Source organism: Canis lupus, chromosome 2 (assembly GCF_011100685.1).
Source record: "Canis lupus familiaris isolate Mischka breed German Shepherd chromosome 2, alternate assembly UU_Cfam_GSD_1.0, whole genome shotgun sequence".
Taxonomy (NCBI): Eukaryota; Metazoa; Chordata; class Mammalia; order Carnivora; family Canidae; genus Canis; species Canis lupus.
The window spans coordinates 4,827,354-4,847,004 of record NC_049223.1 but is presented as its reverse complement, the minus strand read 5'-3'; the positions used below and the strand labels follow the sequence as shown (position 1 = coordinate 4,847,004).

Genomic DNA, 19,651 nt, shown 5'->3' with positions numbered 1-19,651 from the left:
CATCTCCAAAGAAACAAGAGCTTTAAATGATACACTGGACCAGATGATTTCACAGATATCTACAGAACTTTACATCCAAACTCAACTGAATACACATTCTTCTCAAGCGCACATGGAACTTTCTCCAGAATAGACCACATATTGGGTCACAAATCGGGTCTGAACCGATACCAAAAGATTGGGATTGTCCCCTGCATATTCTCAGACCATAATGCCTTGAAATTAGAACTAAATCACAACAAGAAGTTTGGAAGGACCTCAAACACGTGGAGGTTAAGGACCATCCTGCTAAAAGATAAAAGGGTCAACCAGGAAATTAAGGAAGAATTAAAAAGATTCATGGAAACTAATGAGAATGAAGATACAACCGTTCAAAATCTTTGGGATGCAGCAAAAGCAGTCCTAAGGGGGAAATATATCGCAATACAAGCATCCATTCAAAAACTGGAAAGAACTCAAATACAAAAGCTAACCTTACACATAAAGGAGCTAGAGAAAAAACAGCAAATAGATCCTACACCCAAGAGAAGAAGGGAGTTAATAAAGATTCGAGCAGAACTCAACGAAATCGAGACCAGAAGAACTGTGGAACAGATCAACAAAACCAGGAGTTGGTTCTTTGAAAGAATTAACAAGATAGATAAACCATTAGCCAGCCTTATTAAAAAGAAGAGAGAGAAGACCCAAATTAATAAAATCATGAATGAGAAAGGAGAGATCACTACCAACACCAAGGAAATACAAACGATTTTAAAAACATATTATGAACAGCTATACGCCAATAAATTAGGCAATCTAGAAGAAATGGACGCATTCCTGGAAAGCCACAAACTACCAAAACTGGAACAGGAAGAAATAGAAAACCTGAACAGGCCAATAACCAGGGAGGAAATTGAAGCAGTCATCAAAAACCTCCCAAGACACAAGAGTCCAGGGCCAGATGGCTTCCCAGGGGAATTCTATCAAACGTTTAAAGAAGAAATCATACCTATTCTACTAAAGCTGTTTGGAAAGATAGAAAGAGATGGAGTACTTCCAAATTCGTTCTATGAGGCCAGCATCACCTTAATTCCAAAACCAGACAAAGACCCCACCAAAAAGGAGAATTACAGACCAATATCCCTGATGAACATGGATGCAAAAATTCTCAACAAGATACTGGCCAATAGGATCCAACAGTACATTAAAAAAATTATTCACCATGACCAAGTAGGATTTATCCCTGGGACACAAGGCTGGTTCAACACCCGTAAAACAATCAATGTGATTCATCATATCAGCAAGAGAAAAACCAAGAACCATATGATCCTCTCATTGGATGCAGAGAAAGCATTTGACAAAATACAGCATCCATTCCTGATCAAAACTCTTCAGAGTGTAGGGATAGAGGGAACATTCCTCGACATCTTAAAAGCCATCTATGAAAAGCCCACAGCAAATATCATTCTCAATGGGGAAGCACTGGGAGCCTTTCCCCTAAGATCAGGAACAAGACAGGGATGTCCACTCTCACCACTGCTGTTCAACATAGTACTGGAAGTCCTAGCCTCAGCAATCAGACTACAAAAAGACATTAAAGGCATTCAAATAGGCAAAGAAGAAGTCAAACTCTCCCTCTTCGCCGATGACATGATACTCTACATAGAAAACCCAAAAGTCTCCACCCCAAGATTGCTAGAACTCATACAGCAATTCGGTAGCGTGGCAGGATACAAAATCAATGCCCAGAAGTCAGTGGCATTTCTATACACTAACAATGAGACTGAAGAAAGAGAAATTAAGGAGTCAATCCCATTTACAATTGCACCCAAAAGCATAAGATACCTAGGAATAAACCTAACCAAAGATGTAAAGGATCTATACCCTCAAAACTATAGAACACTTCTGAAAGAAATTGAGGAAGACACAAAGAGATGGAAAAATATTCCATGCTCATGAATTGGCAGAATTAATATTGTGAAAATGTCAATGTTACCCAGGGCAATATACACGTTTAATGCAATCCCTATCAAAATACCAGGGACTTTCTTTAGAGAGTTAGAACAAATTATTTTAAGATTTGTGTGGAATCAGAAAAGACCCCGAAAAGCCAGGGGAATTTTAAAAAAGAAAACCATAGCTGGGGGCATCACAATGCCAGATTTCAGGTTGTACTACAAAGCTGTGGTCATCAAGACAGTGTGGTACTGGCACAAAAACAGACACATAGATCAGTGGAACAGAATAGAGAATCCAGAAGTGGACCCTGAACTTTATGGGCAACTAATATTCGATAAAGGAGGAAAGACTATCCATTGGAAGAAAGACAGTCTCTTCAATAAATGGTGCTGGGAAAATTGGACATCCACATGCAGAAGAATGAAACTAGACCACTCTCTTTCACCATACACAAAGATAAACTCAAAATGGATGAAAGATCTAAATGTGAGACAAGATTCCATCAAAATCCTAGAGAAGAACACAGGCAACACCCTTTTTGAACTCGGCCAGAGTAACTTCTTGCAAGATACATCCACGAAGGCAAAAGAAACAAAAGCAAAAATGAACTACTGGGACTTCATCAAGATAAGAAGCTTTTGCACAGCAAAGGATACAGTCAACAAAACTCAAAGACAACCTACAGAATGGGAGAAGATATTTGCAAATGACATATCAGATAAAGGGCTAGTTTCCAAGATCTATAAAGAACTTCTTAAACTCAACACCAAAGAAACAAACAATCCAATCATGAAATGGGCAAAAGACATGAACAGAAATCTCACAGAGGAAGACACAGACATGGCCAACATGCACATGAGAAAATGCTCTGCATCACTTGCCATCAGGGAAATACAAACCAAAACCACAATGAGATACCACCTCACACCAGTGAGAATGGGGAAAATTAACAAGGCAGGAAACAACAAATGTTGGAGAGGATGTGGAGAAAAGGGAACCCTCATACACTGTTGGTGGGAATGTGAACTGGTGCAGCCACTCTGGAAAACTGTGTGGAGGTTCCTCAAAGAGTTAAAAATAGACCTGCCCTACGACCCAGCAATTGCACTGTTGGGGATTTACCCCAAAGATTCGGATGCAATGAAATGCCGGGACACCTGCACCCCGATGTTTATAGCAGCAATGGCCACGATAGCCAAACTGTGGAAGGAGCCTCGGTGTCCATCGAAAGATGAATGGATAAAGAAGATGTGGTTTATGTATACAATGGAATATTACTCAGCTATTAGAAATGACAAATACCCACCATTTGCTTCAACGTGGATGGAACTGGAGGGTATTATGCTGAGTGAAGTAAGCCAGTCGGAGAAGGACAAACATTATATGTTCTCATTCATTTGGGGAATATAAATAATAGTGAAAGGGAATATAAGGGAAGGGGGAAGAAATGTGTGGGAAATATCAGAAAGGGAGACAGAACGTAAAGACTGCTAACTCTGGGAAACGAACTAGGGGTGTTGGAAGGGGAGGAGGGCGGGGGGTGGGAGTGAATGGGTGACGGGCACTGGGGGTTATTCTGTATGTTAGTAAATTGAACACCAATAAAAAAAAAAAAAAAAAAAAAAAAAGCACACAAAAATTTGGTTCTCACTTAACTTGACCTGATACAGTAAATGAAAATTTCGATATAATAATTTATTTACTAACAGTAACAATTACATAGCACTTAAGAGGCTTGACACAGCCTATTTAATTGAATCCCCCAAAATGATTTTGCTAAGTTTCTCTAATATATCAACCTAAAAGTCAAGGTAAAGAGAGGTTCCTTGCCCAAGTTAAATAATAGATTAAAATGAAGAAAAAAATAAATTAAGCTGTACAACAAATTTGTCTGACTTTTACAAAAGTACCCAAACATGGAGTGGCTATTCTGGGAGAAAGAAAGTAGAGGCTATAATTGGGAAAGGGCCTAAAGGGGACTTCCAGGCTGCTGGGAACACTCCACTTTCTGATCTGGGGATGATTATGTGGGTGTATTCAATTTGTATTAAACCATCAAGTTGTATACTTAATACACTGTAGGCTTTATACTGAATGGATGTCATGCTCCATAAACAAGTTTTTAAAAAATCCACTGGGAGGGGATTTCTAGAACTTTTTTTTAAAACAACTTAAATATCCTCTAGTATATCAACTCTCTTAACAAATCCTTCCTCTTAACAAATTCTTCTTAACAAATTCTCCTTAACAAATTCACCTCCACCTCCCTTGAAGGTGTCTTTCTTCGTCCAACCTCATAAAGTTTAAATCACATTGCATAATTTCCGATATTTCAGTCTTTATCCAAAAATAATTAAGAGTGGTTGCCTCAATCTTCTTTAAATAACTGTTTTAAAACATTCTTTAGGCCTTGATCCAAATATATATTTATACTTCCATCAAAAAGAAAACATAGTAGCAAATCTGTAATTAGTTTAAACCTGCTTAACACCTAAAAAACAGAGGAATTATGGCACAAATTTATTTAAAGAAACATATACAATATGATTACCCTCATCTTTTATATTCTATATTAGCATTAGAGCAATACTTTACTCAGCAACTTTTCAGGAGTTTGTCACCAGTCAATAACCCCCATTTGCCGATATTCAAAGACTCAACCTGAAGGTTTACCTGTGTGTCCTTGGTCTCTGGTTTAAAGAAGCTGTCCTGCCTGGACTATGTTGACTTCCGAGCCTAGCAGGACTTGTCATGTAGTCATTAGGAACTGTTGGGGGTTTAACAGGTTCCAGAGTTTTATAAGGAGTATTTCGTCTAAAGAAGCAAAACAGAGAAAAAGAATAATGAGTAAGAAAGATTAAATGGTATTGTCACCATATTTGTGATTGTCTCTTTGTAACCAAGTATAACACAATTTTTCTTTATCTGTAATAATAAAGTTTTGTTTGAAAAAATTCTTGGGGAGGATCCCTGGGTGGCTCAGCGGTTTGGCGCCTGCCTTTGGCCCAGGGCATGATCCTGGGGTCCCGGGATCGAGTCCCACGTCGGGCTCCCAGCATGGAGCCTGCTTCTCCCTCCTCCTGTGTCTCTGCCTCCCTCTCTCTCTGCCTATCATAAATAAATAAAATAAAATAAATAGATAGATAAATAAATAATCTTTTTTAAAAAAATTCTTGGGGGGATCCCTGGGTGGCTTGGTGGTTTCGCGCCTGCCTTTGGCCCAGGGCATGAGCGATCCTGGAGTCCTGGGATCGAGTCTCACAATGGGCTCCCAGCATGGAGCCTGCTTCTCCCTCTGCCTGTGTCTCTGCCATTTTCTCTATCATAAATAAATAAAAATAAATCTTAAAAAAAATAATACACACATTAATTAATTAATTGATTGATTGATTAATTCTTTAGGATGTCTGGGTGGCTCAGCAGTTGAGTATCTGCCTTGGCTCAGGGCATGATCCCGGGGTCCATGGGATCCCTGGATGGCTCAGCGGTTTAGCGCCTGCCTTTGGCCCAGGGCGCAATCCTGGAGTACCGGGATCGAGTCCCATGTCAGGCTCCCGGCATGGAGCCTGCTTCTCCCTCTTCCTGTGTCTCTGCCTCTCTCTCTCTCTCTCTCTATGTCTATCATAAGTAAATAAATCTTTAAAAAATTAATTAATTATATATTATTCCCAGCCCAGTGACCCACAAGCCACTATCCTTGTACATTATGAAAACAATGTACCTCCCCTGCAATTTACTCCTACTTCAGTACAGAAATATATGAACAAGTATATTCTGATACCATTCTGATATATTCTGATACCAAAAATGCCATGTATTTCTCAATAAATGATTTTAACTTTTCTATTTAATAGCTTCCTATGTTTTTTTCAGGGGCTAAGGGTTTACAGAATGAAAATGGAAACTAAGATTCTGTCAAAATGTTGACTATCAATCTCTGTTACTATAAAATAATGATTCCTCACCCCTCTACCAAAAACAAGAAATCTACTATATTGCTTCCTACGTTAAGATCAATAATCCTTCAAAGATGTCTTACCAATCAGTCTATATTTTTGCTGCACTTGGAAGAAACCACCAACTATTATCTTTTCTATTTCTCCAATTGGCCTACATGCAAAACTTAAGTATAAAGGGCCCTCAGATTATCAGTAGAAACACAGTTCAGAGTTCTCCAGGTAAAGAGTCCCCCTGCAGGCTATGAAGCCAAACCACATAAAACACATCGCTAATTCAAACTCCTGCAATAGGAATATTGTAAACACATATGAAAGCACCATATGGAATCATCCTGCAATTTCATTAGAAATAAACTTGGGCTAGACTCCCCCCGCCAAAAAAAAAATTAGAAGGTAAAAACTAGGGATGCCTGAGTGGCTCAGCAGTTGAGCATCTGCCTTTGGCTCAGGGCATGACCCCGGTCTGGGATTGAGTCCTGCATCAGGCTCCCTGCAAGGAGCCTGCTTCTCCCTCTGCCTGAGTTTCTGCCTCTCTCTGTGTCTCTCTCATGAATAAATAAAATCTTAAAAAAAAAAAAAAAAGATAAAAACTAAATAATGCTTATTTGCACATATACAAAAGATTCTTTCTAGTACAGACTTCTATAGAGAAAATTATAAAACAAGCAGATTCTGTTCAAGGAAAGAAGAAACAAAATGAATTTGTAAGAGGTAGTTCACATTGAGAGCATCCCACAGCAAAGACCCATACACTTACTTAAGTCACAGAAATATCTTTCTCTTTAGCATATGCCTTTTCTTGTAAAATGTAGTTGCATTCTTACCCCAGCGTTCCCCGGCCTGACATGGGAGGGCTCGGTGGTTTCTGAGTAGGAGGATTTGTTCTCGACAGTGTGCCAGTTCTTGCAGGCTGGTTATTTCCATGCTAAAATGTGGAAAGAAAAGCTTTTTATTTTTATATCAAATTGTTCTGTTGGTGTTTTGACACCATGTATTATTTTTTTTTAATATCAGAATGTGAAGTAAGGATTCCCAGACAGTTTTAATAACTGACTTTGGTACTACATTTTAAAAAGTCAAGAAATTTCCACTTGCACAAAGCTTTTTCTCCTATTATCTGTGCTATCCAGACCAATTTATGGCAAATACAGATGTGATTATTGGATTTTATACATTATTTTACTGTTAAACATGTTCACTGAGATCAAACTTAGCTGCATTCAAGTACTGGATTTCCAAAATTTTTTACATGTGTACATGAATAAAAACTATAGATCTCAGTGTCAACTTGCTAAAACATTAATCTGAAAAATCATCTTTATCTTAACAATTCAGTAACAAAGTCATATGTGTCTGGAAAACCTCCTAATTGTTAAGTCAATAAAAGCAAGGCAACTATCCAAAAAAATGAGCAAAGCAATAAATGTTAGCAAAATTAATGTTCCTATATAAATGCAGATGTCAATATATCATTGATATATTAACACATCCAAGCTAAATGTTGCTGATTTGAACTGAGTTTATTTAATCTACATAAATCCTATGGGAAAAAAGCAGACAGACATAGGAAGAGTTTTCAAATTTTAGTGGCTCTGCAGCCTTTATCAAAATAGAGGGAATACTGTGGATCAAATGATAAGTAGTATCTCTTACCTTGGCTTTTAGCCACTTTACGTTGGCAAAAAAGGGGGGGAAAAAGTAGAAATTAATTCTAAATAAATTGTATCTAATAGGACACGTTTACATTTATAGTCATTCAATTCATGTTAATAAGCTTTTACCCAGCCATATTTCAAATATTTTATAAAGAAAAAATCCATAAGCAATAGGGAAATATTCACATGTATTAAATATTTTCCAAAAAAATATATTCATAAGGAAAACATCACTAAATTATGCCGATCTCATGAAGGCCCAATAATGTCTTATATCAGTATTTATCCCATGAAACTAAACTAACTGAATTACAGATGATAAACACTGATTTAAACACAAACATCTAACACATTCAATGTAAGGCTACTTTAACACATCAGTGTACCAGACATAAGGCTTTACCAAACAATCAATGCTCAAGTATTCATCAGATGAATGGTAATATAGTATTCTAAAACTGATATTCTAAAACTGATAAGCTGTAAATGCTAAAATTCAAAATCACATGGTGCTTCCAAATTCAGAAAAAGACCTAATACCTGAGTATTAAAAAAAAAAAATCCCTATGCACAATAGCAGCTTAGCCGGATTCTAACTAAGGCATACAAACAAGGTCTAGGGGATCCATGGGTGGCTCAGCGGTTTAAAGCCTGCCTTCGGCCCAGGGTGTGATCCTGGAGTCCCGGGATCGAGTCCCACATCGGTCTCCCTGCATGGAGCCTGCTTCTCCCTCTGCCTGTGTCTCTGCCTCTCTCTGTGTGTCTCTCATGAGTAAATAAATAAAATCTTTAAAACAAACAAACAAGGTCTAGAAGCCCTCTCATTTGTAATTTATGAATCTAAATCTGAGCAGGCCAAAAGCAGAAGGTTATAGGTTGCTTTTGTTCTAAGTTTTCTTCTGAACCAGTTTAGACAAAATTCAAAACTGAAGAACGATTGCTTTGATCCTAAAGGCTACTCCTATGAAAGATGACTAGCCTATATATGAAATAACATGTACTACAAATAATATGAAATACTGTGTATAGTCCTAAAGCATCACTACTTGTACCATGCCACTTAAGAAATACCTTTAGGTTGTAGAGTCTAACTTTGTATATATTGGGGTCTTAAGTTCTTTGACATTTGTCTTTCTAAATATGAATCTATCATTTTTCAGGTGACATAAAGGCAACCATTAGGAAAGTCAACCAAAGAAGGAATGTACTTTGTCTTGGATATATTCTTATTTCTAGGAATTAGGCCAGAATTTTAGTATTCTTTAAATGTTTGTTTAGAATGATATTGCTCATTTTCATCAATGTCTAGAATCCTACCTAGCTGCTACATATCACATCTGGATTTAGAAAGTGTAAACCTGAGTAACATTATTATCCTTGGAAATAAGATATACTAATGTGATAGCATCTCAATACACTAAATATTTTTAAAATAATTTAGAAATATTCCAGATATGACCACCTATCTTGTTTCTACTGAACAAGAAAAAAAAATAACATTCAAGTATAAACTGATTCCAAGTGAAAGAATGAATGGAGAATCGGGGAATAAAAACTCTAGCAGAACTTTGCTACTGTGTAATGATGCAACCTTTAACCTTATATGAAGTTCTGCCTTTTCTATCTAGTGTGTATTTATATAGAAGTGTCTGAGTTTGAGAGTATTACAAGGAAATCATCTCTGTATCTTACAGCTTAAAATACTGTAATTGTTAGCAACCAACAAGATTTATCCATTTAAAAAATCTCCAAAACACATCCAAACTAGACTTTTATTTCCTTAAGATCTCACTTCATTTCTTTAATATTTACATTAACAGGCCACTTTACCATGTCCTTGGAATCTCAGGTTGAAAACAACAGGATTCTCTTTGATTCCTCCCTATCTTCTGACCCTAAGGAAATTATAAGCCTTGTATACCACAGGTGCTGTCCATAAAAAAGGCCAATCCTTTCTTTACTATGACTCATTAGTTTACTCTTTTAATACAAATGAAACCTTCAAAAAATATCATTCCTATGTATATATTATAAATACTTAGTGTCTCTACTAATAAAATGTAACAACTCCTAGATTACATGGTCTTTTGAGACTTAAAAACACATACAGTGAAAGTCCTTTGTAAATTATAAACCAGGCTATAAAGCTGTTAATTAAAAATAAATTTAGGGACACTTGGGTGGTTCAATCAGTTAAGCAGCTGCCTTTGGCTTGGGTCAAGATCCCAGGATCCTGGGATTGAGCCCTGCGTTACCGGCGGGCTTCCTGCTCAGTGGGGAGCCTGCCTCTCCCTCTCCCTCTGCCTCTGCCTCTCCCCACACTTCCCCCTTGCTCACGCACTCGCATACATACATAAATTCCTTAAAAAAATTTTAAATGTCTTTACTAAGTATTCAGGTCTTCTTTAGCTTACTCTGAAAAGCTGTACTCTTATAAGGTTCATCTTCTTTACATTCTCCTTTATGTATATATTCTGGTGGTTTCCTTATGCTAGGATTCTCTTATCCATATCTTACACTGCTTCCAAAAGTCAAATCAGACATAAGATATTTCTTCCATATTTTGAATTCCTACCAAACTTATGTGTAACCATTTATCTCACAGCATAAAATGCTTCACCATATAGTATTATTTAAATAATACAAGTATCAAAACCCTGAAATTTAAATCACAAAAGAAAATATGATGGAACATTAATTTCAGAGTCTGGAAACTTTAACATGAAACTTGGTAGACATAAGAAGAAATACTAATATATTTGGATATAATTTTTTTAATCTATGTGTATTTTTTAGAATACCCAAACATTAAAAAAGTCAAGAGCCAAATAGCAGTATGAAGAAATTTAGGAATATATAAGGAACTCATTTCCTTGACAGAAAAAAGAGTTCTTACCAATCAGTAGGAAAACAGACTTCTAAATAGAAAAGTGGTGGACAAAGGTTAAGAAAATAATTCTAAAACTATAAGAATAGCTTCTCTCTTTTCCTTCTAATAATTTTGGCCCTAGTATTTGTTCATTAACTACTATCCAAATTTCTGGGATACCTGGGTGGCTCAGTGGTTGAGCATCTGCCTTTGGCTCAGATCATGATCCCAGGATACTGGGATAGAGTCCTCCATCAGGCTCCCCACAGCCTGCTTCTCCCTCTGTCTGTATATCTAACTCTTTCTGTCCCTCTCATGAATAAATAAACAAAATCTTAAAAAAAAAACCCACCTACTATTCAAATTTCTAACCGTCACTCTACTATGCTCTAGAAATATTTAATTAAGCCAGCAATGAATGATCTGTCAGAGAAATCAGAAAACAAGAGAAACAGAGTGGCAATGAGACAACTGGGGAAAAAAATAACTGTGTATATATTTGTATATCACAGAAACAAAATATGGACAAATATGCCACATATCAGACTCTAAGAAATGTTATTCTCACAGACCATCCACTCTCTCACCCTAATCAAAAATATATTTTAAAATAACCTGTGTATAACATGTGAAATAAACTCAGTATTTTAATAAAGTAAAAAAAAAATTTTAAAATTACCTGTACAATACAAATGTAGTCACAGAACTATACGTTTAAAATGTTAAATAATAAATTTTATGTATATTCTGCCATGATAAAAAGAAAAATCATGTGTCAGTAACCATATTACAGAAAGCAGACTGCCAAAATTCATATCTGCATACTTTCAATATATATTATGCGGCATTTATACTTCCCATTTATACATATATGATGAAATAATTTCATATTCTCACCCAAAATTTCCTTATGAAATTTGCTTTCATCTTCTATTCTGCTAAGTACTATGTATTAAACTATTAAATATAGTTATTAATGGAGGAATAATATAGGATATTTACTTCTAAGATGATGACATTTTTTTTATGCACGTATTTTGTTTTGAAAGAAAGCAAGCTCAAGATTAGTTAGGTCAAAGGGAGGCAGCCCAGGTGGCCCAGCGGTTTAGTGCCATCTTCAGCCCAGGGTGTGATCCTGGAGACCCGGGGTTGAGTCCCACACACATCAGGCTCCATGCATGGCGCCTGCTTCTCCCTCCCTCTGCCTGTGTCTCTGCCTCTCTCTCTCTCTCTCTGTGTCTCATGAATAAATAAAATATTTAAAAAAAAAAAAAAAAAGAAAAATTAGGCCAAAGGGGAAGAAGTGAGCACGAGTGTGTGTACACACATGCATACGCGTGTGTGTGTGTATATATAAATTTTAATCTCATGGCAATTAATACAAAAAAGATTTCTTCCAGACTCTCAATATTCAAATCCTATAGCTCAATCTAGTCTAAAATAACTTAAATTCCAACTGAATTTAAGCTTTTTTTTTTAAATGATTTTATTTATTTATTCACAAGAGACACGGGAGCGGGGGTAGAGGAGGGAGAGAGAGAGAGAGAAAGAGAAAAAGAGAGAGAGAGAGAGAAAGAGACACAGGCAGAGGGAAAAGCAGGCTCCACGCAGGGAGCCTGACATGGGACTCGATCCTGGGTCTCCAGGATCAGGCCCTGGGCTAAAGGTGGCACTAAACCACTGAGCCACCAGGGCTGCCCTGAATTTAAGCTCTTTTACAACTCTAGCCACATACCCTGGGTAAAAATATAAGAAACAAACAAGTAGCCTCTTCTACATTTGTAGTGTTCCAATTTTATATCTAACTTCAAAGCATGACAGAAAGGGGGAGATTCCAATAATGACAGCGCAGAGTAGAATAAAAGTGAGTATTGTCAGTCAGCTACACTCTTCTCTTGATCAGGAACCCCAAATAATTTAGAATGCAACAGAAATCCAGCAATAACCCTGGTCAGATCAGCCAGCTAGGGAAAGCTTCAAGATTCTAGCCAACTCCTAAAAATTTATTATAAAAATTCTGAAAATCAGATACAAAATCAAATAATGGTCCTCTAGGAAAGGGACTATCAAATTTCATAGGAATCGTTTATCCTGAGCAAAAATGGCTATAGAATTCAGGTCATTCAGTATGTTTGCAGAATAACCCATAAACATCTAAGAAGTTGACAGACTACAGGTATCTTTCAATAGCAGCTAATTCTGCCACGCTAAGATATGAACATGGGCAACAAATAATCTCTTTCCTAAAACCCTATTGGGGCAGGGGAAGGCAAGGAGGGTATGGTATGCAAAACTACATACAATTTTTTGTTTTTCATAAGTTGCTGGAATTATAGCCACATCTACATAAATGCACTTACATATATTTTTTGAAATAAAAGGTTCAAAGTTTTTATAAATTATTTTGTAAAACAACTCTGCAAAGCATATAAATTTTTTATTTTTAAATATTCATTCAGTAGTAAAAGCAAGACATGGCATTCACAATATCTGTAATATTAGTCTAGGATTCAAATGGCTCTACTGACAAAAAGCCATGGTAAGTTTTACTATCTTCTGAATACAGCCTATTTCACAGATAAAATTCTGACTCAAACTTAGTATAATACATAGCTAATATTAAATATTCTTTGAAAACTATAATGCTAGTTACTAGCTAAGAGAATCTATTAATTAAGAAAATGATTTTTACTGCTCTATTTCCTATCCAAAATATTTATTGGATAAATTATTTCAAGTTAATATAAAAATGCTTACCTTGACACCATGGCCCACATCATCCAGAACTGTATAGTCAATAGGTTTCCGAATATACCTTACAGGACGCTCCATGTTTGCAGGTGCTATTATTTTGTGAGTTCTTGATGTATTCTTATTTGTTGTCAAAATACCAATCTCTCTCCGAGCCACTTTTTCTTTGTGAATGTCCACGGTCTAGATTTTAAATTTGAACAAAGAAAATATTATTAGGCATAGTAAATTAAATAACAGCCATATATATTGACCATATACAAGGTTGGACTACAGGACAGTATCACATGTCTACTTTCCAGGGAATACTGTATCTTTCCCTTCAAAATTAAGGAAATTAATATCCTTGAGGCTCAAAACAAGGAATATCTAAAAGTGATTAAAACCAACAACTGAGGGACGCCTGGGTGGCTCAGTGGTTGAGCGTCTGCCTTTGGCCCAGGGCATGATCCTAGGGTCCTAGGATGGAGTCCCATATCGGGCTCCCTGCAGGGATCCTGCTTCTCCTCTCTCTGCCTGTGTCTCTGCCTTTCTCTCTGTGTCTCTCATGAATAAATAAATAAAATATTAAAAAAAAAAAAACCAACAACTGATTTAATGGAGTTGGTTCCAAAACAATTTCCAGGGAAGCAATTTTCATTCCTAAAAACTCTGTGTGTATGGAACAGGACAGGTATCTTGCTCGGAGAAGCTTTTACTTTATTTATTGAGGATGCAGACAAGGAAGAAAATCAATAATTATAACACAATAAGGTTAAGTGCTGTAGTGACCTACACACAGGGCATCTGAAACCTCTCCAACAGTGTTCAGAGACAAGATACCTAACTAGGTTGAGAAGGGTTCACTTAAAGACTTTATAAAGTAAAGAAGAAAAAAAAAGACTTTATAAAGTATGTAGGTTTTTAAGAATGAATAGAAGAGGTAAATATGGAAATTATTCAAGGCAATCAATCATGTTGCAGATAAAAGGTATAAGAGAAAAGATGGTAAGTTAGAGCAGAGGTTACAAACTGGCATCATGCAGCTTACCTAATACTGGCCTTTATGGCTTAAAAATTTTGTTGTTGTTGTTTAATTGCTAACATTTAAACCTAGATAGTAGTCAGCACATAAGAAATAATTACACAACTACTCAATAATTTAAACTTTGTCCTAATGGTAGTGAGGAACTGGTAACAAATTTTAATTGGGTGACATCATCAAACCTGCATTCTAAAAGATCCCTGGAGTTAGAGCATCTATCTGGGTGGCTCAGTTGGTTAAGCATCTGCCCTCGGTTAAGCCATGATCCCAGATCCCAGGGTCCTAGGATTGAGCCTTCTTGCTCCCTCTCCCTCCTGCTTATGTGCTAATAAATAAAATCTTAAGGAAACAAACAAACAAACAAAAAAACAGATCCCTCTAGTAGAGGTGGTGAGGATAGACAGAACAAGAGCACTGGCCATGAGACCAGGCAGGAAGCAGTGACAATAGTCTAGGTGGAGAAGCAGCAAAGATGGAAACTGAAGATGGTCAAGGGGTATTGTCAGAAAAAAACCAAGATTCTATTAATGTTTAAAAATAACCTGTGTTAATGTTTAAGATTCTATTTCCAGAATTTAAAAAATTGAATGAGAGAGGATCTGCAATCAAAATATTCTCCCAACTCCAAAACAAGGTAAAGAAAATTCTCCTTCAGTGTCTAGAGTTTTTGCACATCTTACAAGAAAAGGCACTGCTCCCCCTGTCTGGGATATTTATAAACAGCCTTAGAAGAGATGGTGTTTTCCAGGAGAGCAAAAGGTAGGCTTGCTTTCTGTCCAGTGTAATAAAAATGTCAGCTCTGGGGCAAAGGTCAGGAAGGCTTATTGCCCATTATAAAAGATCTGGTCCCCTAAGCTGGGAGTTCTTTTCCTGCAATGGCCCCATCTCTGTGTGCAAACATCACTTGGCTCTCTTTTCAGTATCCTACAGAAATTGGGGCTAGTTACCTAGCACAAATGCTGACACTGGCTACTGCTATTGCCATGACCAATGACATCCTGCATCTGGCCCAAGAGTCTCATGTCTTTAATACTGTCTATGAAATTGTGGCAGGCTAACTTCTTAGCTTGCACAAAGGGTAAAAAAAAATCTTAAACCTTTCACAATTTTTGACAGTTTTGGAAATGAGGCAGAATTTCTTCTAGAAATGGAATGAAAGACCAGTTAACAGGAACCAGCTAAGTCCATGGGAATCATGAGTGAACATGCTGACCAAATGGGATGGTCAACCAAGCAATAAATGGTTTACTTAACCAGCTATTAATAAAGGCTAATTTGAGGATGTAGTTTCAAGGTGAATACCATTTTGTAGGTTCAAAGATAGCAGTCTGAATAATGCCCTAGTAACTGACCATCAACTTTCCATCAACCTGACAGTTGGCCTCAGCAGGTCTGCCCTATGAACAACTGGTACTAAGATTTATCTGGCAGAGGGAGTGGGGAACACAAAGGACTGTTCCTCTTAGACAATGTTACACCCCATGTTACACTGGGTGCCAAAGGAGAAAAACTACAACCACTGTGGTCAGAACCAGAAGAATCTTTAGAACTTCAGCTAGTTTGTTACATGCAGGGAAGGGGCACATAATGCTTATTAAAAGATGGCAACAGCTTACTATCTTCTTGCTCAGTCCCTCTTGCAGCCTATTTGGTCAACATTCAATTCATTCAAGATGAGTAAAAGTGGGGCATCTGCATGGCTGTCAGCTGAGCATCCGATTCTTGATTTCAGCTCAGGTCATGATCTCAGGGTTGTGAAATTTAGCCCTACATTGGGCTCCACACTCAACAGGTTTCTTCTTGGAATCCTCTTTTCCTCTTGCTCTACCCCTCCCTGCTGCATTCCCTCTCTAATAAATAAATCTTCAAAAAAATATATTAGTAAAAAAACCTCAGCATTTTTTGGCAGTGGGTCTGCTACAAAAGAGCTCTGCCTATACCACCCCGCCGCCCACCCCACCCCAAAAATTTCACTAAGAGAAACTACTGTGGGCACTGACTAGTCTTCACGTTCTTTCTGTACTAAACTGGGTTTAAAATGATGAAAAAGGTGATTCACTAAAGAATGAGAAACTTGTCCAAAGAAATCTAGATGAAGTCTTGCTGTTGGACCTTATGGCCTTGGAAAACTCCTCTAATTCTTATGCTGAAATAAGCAAGAATTTAAGAGATATTATCTCGATAATGGAACAGCAAATAGCCTACATTATGTAGACTACTATAAACAATGCTGAAAAAATAAATAAAATAAAATAAAATAAAATAAAATAAAATAAAATAAAATAAAATAAAATAAATAAAAAAATAAAAACAATGCTGTCACTGTGCAGATCTTAGCCCAAGTCATCCAAAGGGCATGCGGTCATTTCTCTACCAGAAAGCAATGTGGCTGTAGCTCTGAGTGTCGTATTGATCAGCATATAGCTAGAGTATTGCTCAAAACTGAAAGGAAATACACCTTGTTTAGAGGTGCAGAGCTGCTCTCTCCCAATCTTCCCGATGGCCCAGCTTCGGCTGCTTTGCAAAGATAAATGGTGGTGGAGATGAGTTTTCCTAGTTCCCCAAGGGAACTGAAGATCAAACATACTCAGGTATGCTAGAACACTAGGGAGAGGTGGGATTCAAATTTTTATGGCTCTGTTACATACAGGAGCCCACATCCCCTTCATAACCATCATGTAGAGGAAGAGGGTACTTGTTTTCAGCTACCAACATTTGGGTAGGATTAACAGTGGGGAAACAGCAACTAACTCATACTTTTCAGTGCTATCTTTGGATCAATTCAGTGTATTACTACTGTTGTGCCTTCTACCACTGAGTATATAATTTACTGATATTTTGCATGCCTGTACTGTGAACGCTCCTAAGTGCCAGAGCAGATTATGACAAATGGGAAGAGCCCATGTAGAAAACACTGGTAGCTTTAGCACCCCACAATCCTTATCACCCCTTTGTGTACACATCTCCACACATAAGATGATTTTACTCACTGGGGCCTCTGGCAAGAGGAGCAGTTCCCACCAAAGGTATCCCTTTGGTTTTTGGATTCAATGCCTCCCTAAAAGAGCTACCAAGTGCACACTCCTTTTGAAGTTTCCCATTTGAGGATGGGTCAACTCAAACTCAATGACTACAAAGGTGGTTAGAGACTAACAAGCTTCTCTTATCACATTCAAGTGGTAAATTCAAGAATGCAGCCAGGCTGGCCCCTATGGTATTTTAGCTTTACACGAAAAAGTGACAGTTATCCCTTGGGGGAAGTTTTAACCTCCATTCTGCATAAATCAAAGCCACTGGCTCATTGAGGCCCTTGATTCATGGAGGATCTCATAAATGCCTGCACCTGGTTCACTAATGAATGATTCAATTACAATGAAACTATGGTGTTCAGAGTGCTGGTATGCTGTTCAATTTCAGGGCCAGCCACACAGAGCTGAAAATGGGTGTGGATGCTTTGCTCCATGGGCAGAACTCAAGTATGTTCTCATAGATCTGACCAATATTCCTCTTCATAAACCTTGTTATATTTTTACTGACTCTGGGTCTGTTACTAATGACCTAGCTATTTGGTCTACTACTTGGAAAACTACAAGCTGACATAATAAAAACTAGCCATAAACTGTTGGGGACAAATTGCAGTTGCTGATCAGATCATCTAGGTCACAAATATAGATGCCCATGGTAAGGGCCCATCATCTGATGAGATCATATGGAATGAAGCCTATAACCAGGCCTATATCGCCCAGACTGCCATCACTGCTGCAGGATCTATTACCACATGTACCATCATAGAACAGATATAGAGTAAAAGACTCTCTGTTCCTGATGCAGAGGCAATCAATGCATTCCACACTTGTAATTCCCAGAAGATCCACTTGTCTGATCTATTCTACTGACAGATTGGCTACATCAGATCTCTGACCTCCTTCTTCAGGCTATTAGTAGTATCTTACCATTGGTGACATTTTTTTTAGGCATGACACTGCTATTCCAATCCGATCAGCTGACTCCAGCACACCAATGTTAACCTTGATGCTAACCTGTGCCTCATTTTTCACTTTCCAAACCATTTGCAGTCTGTTTTTATTCTAAAAGTCACAACAATGGGCAGTTAGTCAAGGTGTTTGATGGCCTTCCATACTCCCTATCACCCACAGGCATCATGTATTGCTGAGTGCTGGAAGAACCTGCTCAAAAATCAACTCAAAAAATTCAGAAACAACTAGATTAAAAAATGGACAAAGGAGGGCACCTGGGTGGCTCAGTTGGTTAATGCCTTCGGCACAGGTCACGATCCCAGGGTCCTGCGATAGAGTTCTGCATCATGCTCCCCACTTAGCAGGAGTCTGCCTGTCCCTCTCCTTCTGCCTCTCCCCCACCCCACCTCACCCTGCCCCAGGATCTTTCTCTCTCAAAAAAAAAAAAAAAAGAAAAGAAAAGAAACAGACAAAGGATTTGGTTAGACATTTCTCCAAAGAAAATATACAAACCTATACAAACCTAGAGGTTCCTCTCCTATTATAGACTGTAATGCAATACAGGAGAGGCATCATCACAGGTATCACTCAGCCCTCTTCACATTTCTCTATGGAGCTTAGGCTTGGAAAAACTGGCACAAATACCAACACTGGCTCTTGCTATTGTCATGAATAATAAAGTCCTATGTCTATGACCCAGAAGTCTTGTATCTTCTAACAACATCTAGGAAACTATGGCAAGCTAACTTCCTAGCTTGCATAGATGGCAAAATCTCAGACCCTTCACAGTTCTTAAAATAAGCTTTCTTTTTTTTTTTTTTAAAGATTTTATTTATTTATTTATGAGAGACACAGAAAGAGGCAGGCAGAGACATAGGCAGAGGGAGAAGCAGGCTCCATGCAGGGAGCCTGATGTGGGATTCGATCCTGGGTCTCCAGGATCACGCCCTGGGCTGAAGGCAGATGCTCAACCACTGAGCCACCCAGGCATCCCAAAATAAGCTTTCTTTTTATAGTGAAACAATTCATACTCGGGCCAGTCCCCTCCTCTTCGGTAATTTGGAAGATTATCTGATATAGTCACTCATGTTATAAATTATAGTTAAGAAGCTACATTTTTTAATGCCTTCACTTATCTTTTAAATTCTTTCCTTTTCTGGGGCACTTGTGTGCCACAGTGGGTTAAGAATCTGACTCTGGGGGCACCTGGATGGCTCAGCAGTTGAGCATCTGGCTTCGGCTTAGGTCGTGATCCTGGGATCTGGGATCAAGTCCCACATCCAGTTCCCTGCGAGGAGCCTGCTTCTCCCTCTGCCTATGTCTCTGCCCCTCTCTCTCTCTCTCTCTCTCTCTCTCAGTCTGTGTTCTCTCATGAATAAATAAATAAATTTAAAAAAAAAGAGTCTGACTCTTGGTTGCAGCTCACGTCATGATCTTATGGGTGGTGAGACTGAGCCCCACATGGGGCTTGGTACTCA

At 37.9% G+C, this 19,651-nt stretch overlaps 1 protein-coding gene across 1 annotated transcript in view; it reads right to left on the bottom strand.

Annotated features, from left to right (window-relative positions):
• The window catches only part of ABI1 (abl interactor 1), a 117,453-nt gene that overhangs the window by 23,259 nt on the left and 74,543 nt on the right, over positions 1 to 19,651 (bottom strand). Inside the window, 4 exon segments of the mRNA XM_038529750.1 lie at positions 4,612 to 4,752; positions 6,722 to 6,822; positions 7,551 to 7,565; positions 13,179 to 13,355. Coding sequence (XP_038385678.1) covers positions 4,612 to 4,752; positions 6,722 to 6,822; positions 7,551 to 7,565; positions 13,179 to 13,355 — 434 coding nt within the window.